Source organism: Ostrinia nubilalis, chromosome 4 (assembly GCF_963855985.1).
Source record: "Ostrinia nubilalis chromosome 4, ilOstNubi1.1, whole genome shotgun sequence".
In the NCBI taxonomy this organism is placed as follows: Eukaryota; Metazoa; Arthropoda; class Insecta; order Lepidoptera; family Crambidae; genus Ostrinia; species Ostrinia nubilalis.
The window spans coordinates 6,823,737-6,831,098 of record NC_087091.1 but is presented as its reverse complement, the minus strand read 5'-3'; the positions used below and the strand labels follow the sequence as shown (position 1 = coordinate 6,831,098).

At 33.1% G+C, this 7,362-nt stretch overlaps 1 protein-coding gene across 1 annotated transcript in view; it reads right to left on the bottom strand.

Annotated features, from left to right (window-relative positions):
• Nucleotides 1–283: 283 nt before the first annotated feature.
• LOC135088599 (uncharacterized) overlaps nucleotides 284–7,362 on the bottom strand; it is a 37,274-nt gene continuing 30,195 nt past the window's right edge. Inside the window, exon 6 of the mRNA XM_063983505.1 lies at nucleotides 284–1,753. Coding sequence (XP_063839575.1) covers nucleotides 1,659–1,753 — 95 coding nt within the window. The 3' untranslated portion in view covers nucleotides 284–1,658. The remainder of the gene's footprint in view (nucleotides 1,754–7,362) is intronic.

The window sequence follows — 7,362 nt, the reverse complement described above, 5'->3', positions numbered from 1 at the left end:
GGTATCCATGAAAGTAATGAATCGTTGGAAGTAGAATTATTGTAAAAAATGTATTAAAAAACTAAATTAAATTGGGAATCCTTTATCAATAAATAATAGAGAGAATGAAAACATCCAGACTAATTTACTAGTACTACTCGTAGTACCTACCTATAGAGTGGGAATTGAACCCTCTGTCATAGCATAGAAGAACCCACCTGTGTGCTATTCTGATACAGGGTTACATTCTATCATTTATTGGTTACAACCTTTTGGGTACGCCAAAAGGATAAAATAAAATGCCTTTTTAACAAATTGTCTTATATTTCAACAAAATTATGCCAGGTAAGACTAATTACAATACACGTTAACAACAAAAGCGAACGACAAGTTTAGTGTTTCTAGTTTGTATTTACAATTTGGGACTGTGGAAACAGCAACTTATAATAAATGACTTGCATTAAGTGAGGAAAACTAAAGTATTTTCCTGAATAAGTTCTTATATTTCTTAAGGATTTGCCGCACTGGATGTCTTCTGCGGTTGTTCATACATAATGCGGGCTGCGTTCACGTTGACCTAACCGCAGCCCGCAGAACCAGTGTGACTGAGTTTGAATATAAAAGCATAGAAAATGACGTTTTAAATGCGTGTAACACCTTCGTCAATTAGCAAAGATTTGATTAACATTTATAACTTTATTTTCATAGATTTTGCTTAGATAGAAACACTATCAATTATTCAAATTAGGTAAGCTGCTCCAAGCTTTTTTGCTTTGTGAGTTTACTAAAATAACATCAAACTTTTGTTTGGAATGTTTGGAAACGTTGAAAGAATTATATTCCAGCAAATACAAATTATACATTAAAAATGTAACCGATTAGAAATACGTGTTAAATGCAAGTCAATGCACTGAAAATAAAGTGATATTTTTGAAATTCACACATTTAAATGTCAATAAAAATTTTGAGGTTACAATTTATTTTACATGAAATGTTTTCATTTTACCTAGTATTTTACAAAAACAAATTACTTTCACCTAATTTATTTAACCATTTATTTACATCTCAAATTTAATATCATCTAGGAAGGCGTTTCTAACATTATGTACAAGTTTCAAGTAAAAAGATATCTTGTAGAGTAAAAAAAAAAACATAAGCTTTCCATTGCGAAAATATTCTATACATCTTTTAACAATTATACATTATCAGAACTAAAATGAGCCAAATGATTTAAATTTTCTTACACAATTACTAGCTTTAACTATTCCGTTACAGATATGTATCGAAGACTTAATATTTTTATTTAAAAAATTAATATACCTATTATTAACTTTAACTACCTAAGATTTAACGATATGCATTAAACAATTAAAAAACAAGATAAAAAATGAAAGTATTAGATACAATAAAAAGTAAGATCTTATCAGTTTGTACATTCGAAGGTATTTAAAAAATACTCGAAAACATTATTGTACACAAATTAAAAACATAAATTACTCTCAAAAAGGTCTTACTAAAGTCAAAGTCAAGCAAATCAATACAAGAAAGCTAAAGAATTTTTAAATCAGCCTGTATCTCTTACAAAGTATAGTTAACCCAAGTAGAAATCTTTGTATTCTATTTAACACGTTAGTCGTCTCCTAGATCACGTTTAGTTAATAAAATAGGGAGATAATTTATCACGTTTGTAATTGTATTACGGAACCGAGGAGTAAGGCCAAGGGAAGTGTTAATAGCGTTACGCTTAATGTGGACGCCTCGCTCGAGCTGCGCACTGAAACAAATAATGTTTGTTAGTAAAGAACTGATTTCAAGGGGTTAAATGGGTGTTTTGTTATTCTTCGTAGTTAGATAAAATATTACTTTATAATAAAATTTATTTCTTTCCTACAAAGGTTAACCACTTATGTAGGTATCCAATTATTTTTAACAGTTAGCACTGGGTAAAAAATGCAGTAGAATTCATTGCATAGAGAATCAGAGCAATGTTTCTGGCTGATTTTCTTATAGGTAATTACTATTCTACAGGACTTTTTGTGATTGAAACTGCATAAAAGGAGAATGCCCAAAAGTGGTATCGCTCGAAATCTAATTGTACATTGAGGGTACCACACCGTAAATTCCTTTCTTCATTTGTAATGATTTGCGAAAGTAGTAAGAAATTGTAAAACCTCCGGAATAAAATCCGATTTTAATAAAAAGTATTGTAACAATGAGCTGCAATCAGCAACACCTATCACCGAGCAACGACACTACGTAGTTCGCACGGTTGTCAATAGATGGCGCTGTTCGTAGTTAGCTCGCGATATCATTTGATTTTTTCCTGTCCTTAAGTAGTCAGGGCTAACCGCAAATCCCTTTCCCCTTGCAAAATGGTATAAATAACATTGGTATGCACGCAAGATTATTTTGTGTTTATATCTGATCCTTATCAAATAACGCTAGCTTTGGCGTAGCTAGGGTTTTTTTAGGCAGGGTAACTATCCACAAATATAAAACAGGTATTCTAAGGTAAAACCTGTAGCTATGCCAATGGACACCATTCATTTCACTTAAACCAAAATTACGTCAAAGTCCGGAGTTTTATAAAAAAAAAAATAACTGTGCCAAATAGTCCTGTATGCATACTATAAATTAAGCTTTATTCGATTAATGTACAATGAATTTGATAGCGATACCAACTCCCATAGTCACTTGGGCATTCTCCTTTATGTTACATTATTTAAAATATCAGTACGGCTAGCACGAAAATCTTTCGAGTTTGAATCGTTTGCGTATTCGAATCGCCATCAAAAGATTTAGTACCTACAAAGAACTACAACAGCGCCCTTGTGAACGTGTCGTAAAGTAAACTTAGTATGAGAAATGGTTGCACGAAACCTATTTTGAGAATCAAAACTGTCACGTTATCGTTTAATTCGAAGATTGAGTGTCGAATTTTGTCGAATACGCAAACGATTCGAAGACAAAAGCATATAGAAGTATAATTTACGGCACTCCTACGCCTAAACTATTGATTTCCCAAAGAGGTTGTGCAGACATCAAAAATAGGAAATTTTCTCTAGTTTTAGTTTCTCTAAGCATATTTTGTCATAAAGTTAATCCGAAAGGAAACATTTAATAAAAACTGCTACTAGGCAGCATTTTTCCAATATGGCCGTGCGAGCGGCAACCATACGAGGTCGCAAAGTTGAAATTCGCAAAGAGCACATCGAAATCTATATAAATACCAATTTTCATTACTCCCGGAAAACTTTCTAGGTAAAGCCATTATTGTTCATGCTAGAGGTACAGGTGTAATATCCCTTATATGGACGACTGTACACTACAAAAGGTTGACATGCGATGGCTCCTACGTATAAAGGCGAAACTGCCGCTTACGCCTTTTTCCAATTATTTAAGAAATGATTTCATTTTGCTGTAATCTATAACGTCAGTAAGAAAAAAAATTTTTTTTTCCATTAGATACAAAATAAAATTTTAGGCAAATAGGCGTATGTGCAAAACTACGCCACGTATAAAGCCCAATCATACGATTCGTTAATCTATACGAGTAGTTGCTTACATAAATATATATTTTTTATAATCCAAATCTTAAATAAAGCCATGAAAATATTTAGCAAATTGTTTTATTTATAAATTATGACACATTATATAGTTATTTAATTTTTAGCGTTAAGAGTCGCATCTCAAACTAATTTGAAAATTATAAATAACTTGAAAAAATCGAACTGCCTAAGGCATCGTGGGTTCAATTCCCGCCTTAGGCGGTTCGATTTTTCAAGTTATTTATAATTTTTAAAAATATGACACATTATGTTAAAAGACCTAACTAAATCTCGAGCACAGTATATGGGCGTATTTGCGTAAAAACGTAATAACGATACATTAAACAACTTTTTCTAACTGATTTATTATTGATATAGCACATGATAACAATTAAAATAATTACATGCATAAATAAAGAGAGTAATCGCTTAAAATATTATATTTACGTTGTCATTTAAGTCTCTTTACGTTGAACAATATACATGAAATTATAGAAATGTGACGACGTAAAAGGGCAATGCGTAAAATCTCAAAATATATAAGAAAAATATAAAAATTGATAACAGCAGTAGCAAAAGCATTACATGTTAAGGCTAAATGTGAAATTTCATTAAATTCGTTTTAGTAGGTCAGAAGATATGACCCAAAAATATGGTTCTGGCCACTAAAATGGCTCTCCTGTAAAATTAACTTTTTTCACTTACGCCAGTATACGTAGGAGCCATCGATAGTAGCATGGTTAGAAGTTTAAACGTATAGTCAGATATTCTGTTGACGTAGGTACACAGGTGGAGCAGCGCTAGGCGCGGATGCGTGAAGCTGATGACTGCAATTTTGCTTCCATGCCAAGTGTCACGTGGAAACTAGAGAGCCTCAAAACCAGTCTTTGAAATATGGCATGTAAAGTTCCTTTTCAAATACACGCGTAAGGTTCCCTGTTCATATACAATCTGGTACTAGTACAAATGCCTAATGTAAAACGCATTTATACCCGAACATCTCAAATGGAACTCATTTTTCGATAGCACGTTTTTGTTTGAAAAATAGTCCATAATACAACTCCATAAGATACCACAATGTATACTATACAGGATGTTAGGTAAATGGGTATATGTCGGCCGTTTGGTGTAGTGGTTTGAAACGGACTACTATTCCAGAGGTTGCGGGTTCGATTCCCACACAATACAAACATTTGTGTGCATTAACATATTTGTTTGTATTGGACTGGGTGTTTTCTATGTATAATATGTATGTATTTACAAAAAAAAAAGTATTTAAGTATGTTTATATCCGTTGTCTAGTACCCATAGTACAAGCTTTGCTTAGTTTGGGACTAGAAGCGCAGTGTAAAATGTCCAAGGATATTATTATGTCCAAGGATATTATTATATACTATGGGCTATATATGAGCCGACACTAGCCCATGTTAACATGGTCATATAAATGAAATATTTTTTTTAAAATCCGATTTGTATGAAAATTAAAATAATTAAAATGAAGATATCAATTTTCTGACTTCACCATACCATTTATATGACCATGTTAACATGGGCTAGTGTCGGCTCATATACCCATTTACCTAACACCCTGTATATGTAGATATAGCTTACTATTGTACCAAGGGAGCGGTAATTCTATATATAGCACTTTGTTCGAATGATCATGCCATATCATGCCAAATATTGTTTCAATTTATTTGTTTCGAAAAATACCGCCTAAACGTATTTTCCGATATCATTGTTTTGTCACGATAAAAAGTTAAATCATAAAGCGGACAAAACAATTTTATTGTGCGATTGTCAAGCCCGCACATTTACAACGTTATGTGCAAATTGTTCGGTGGAATCGATACGCGTTTTTCGCTAAAACAATATCTATCCACATTCAACGAACCTTATAACAAACAATGGTTAACTTTTCATCATTAAAGTAACGTTCGTTTTCACGACAATCCAGTTTTGCAGGACCCAGTAATGCAGGATCCCATAAAACTGGACTATCATGTGCTAAACACACATGACGTGTGTTTGAAATTCAAAATTCAGAATCGGTTTTTTGCGGGCCATAGCAAAGGGATGTTCGTGTGAAAATTAATAATAAAATACGTCTTACGAGTATACTACTAAACGGCATCGGGAAAAAAAAAGTTCCTACAAAAAACATTTCTTGCAAAAAACGGAATATCTCCTTGGGAATACAAGTCTTTAGTTAAGACTTGCTGCAGTACCTTAATTACATAATGGACCGACGTACTACAACAAAAATACTAAAACTCATTCATGTAGGTAGTCCAATATAAATACGTTCAAAACATTAACATCAGGTAAGTAAGCTCCTTAAATGTCAAATCGAACAGAACAAGATTATTAAATTAAGCAGCTAATACACCTATTACGAAGCAGTACGAGTATTCGCTATAACTAAGCACCGATAAGTTCTCGCAACTAACTGCCAGGTAACTATTCTCAAAGTTAATGGTCTAAGATATCTCTATCGACATCCGTTTGTAACATTGTTATGATAGCGAACATTCGGAGCGGAGCTATTAAATTATTCTATAGGTGAGATGGAACTCCTCTCAGCTTAGGTGGTTAAATGCTCATATTCAAATACCTTTGAGGTGTGTATAGACTAGCTAGAGAATTGTAATGTAAAGTTCTTACGAATGGTACAATACAGGTTGTACGACATTTGGTTCGTGAAGGGGTTAACACAAGACCATAATATTGTAGAGCGGCTAGTGGTTTTGTTACAAGTAAATGCTCCGGCCTATACTCACCTTTATGTGCTAACGTTATATAAAATCGACACGAATTCGTCTAGCGAGCGTGCACGCCTTTTAGGTATTTAAATTTTGAATTACGCCCATTCGTACTTCAAACGAAGTGTGCGGAGTTGTATTAACTTAACGAATACGCAAAGGCGCATTGCGTTAGTCCAAAAACCAGTAATTTAAGAAAATTGCGGTAAAAAGATATTAGAGAAAGTTTCTTTTTGTCACATAAGTATTTCAAATGGTAACTAACTAAGAAATCTATATCGTAGACTCACTAATGAATTTTGAATTCGATTCCATTTCGCACGCAGTTTAAATAATGTTTGTGCAGTTGATGCTCCTAGAAAATCCAGACCTTTTCATTCTTGTATTTCATGAAGCGTCTCCATTTGACAAGTAAAATTACCCTACAGTGTTAAAGTAAACAAAGCTTAATATGTTTGTTGATTTTAAACATCAACTGCACGCGAGTGCGCGTCCGTAAATAGATTTTACAAAGGCCTGTTTATATTTTATGTCATCAAAGCATGCTACTACAAACCCTTTGACGCATAGGTTTTGTTTATACAACCCTCAACTTATAGTTCGAATGGAAAACAGTGAATTTTTGCTGTGGTTTTTAGTGGTGCCGCCAACTAAGTAGACATATTATTATTTTTAGTTAGTCATAGCATTCTGATAAGGCCCTTGTTCAGCTAATCCTAATCAATCAATAGTTTTAGCTTTCAAGCCTTTTAGATTTGCAACAGTTCTTTTTTTATACCTGGATGTTATTGTTAAATATTTATATTATAATTTGGAGGCTGCGAGGTTATAACTCGGTTAACGCACTCATCATTAAAATGGTCGAATAAAAATTACACTCAATTGAGTCTATTTTTACTTAATATAGACACAATATTGGATTTAGTTAAAAGGCTCAATTTAGATAAAACCCTATCTCCCTAATAGGCTAGCAAGCTACTGCAATATTCTGAACATACAATTCCGACCCAGCAAATTTTCATACGTTTCTTGGATCATCGTATTCTCCGGGCGGACACGCTATAGATCTTATA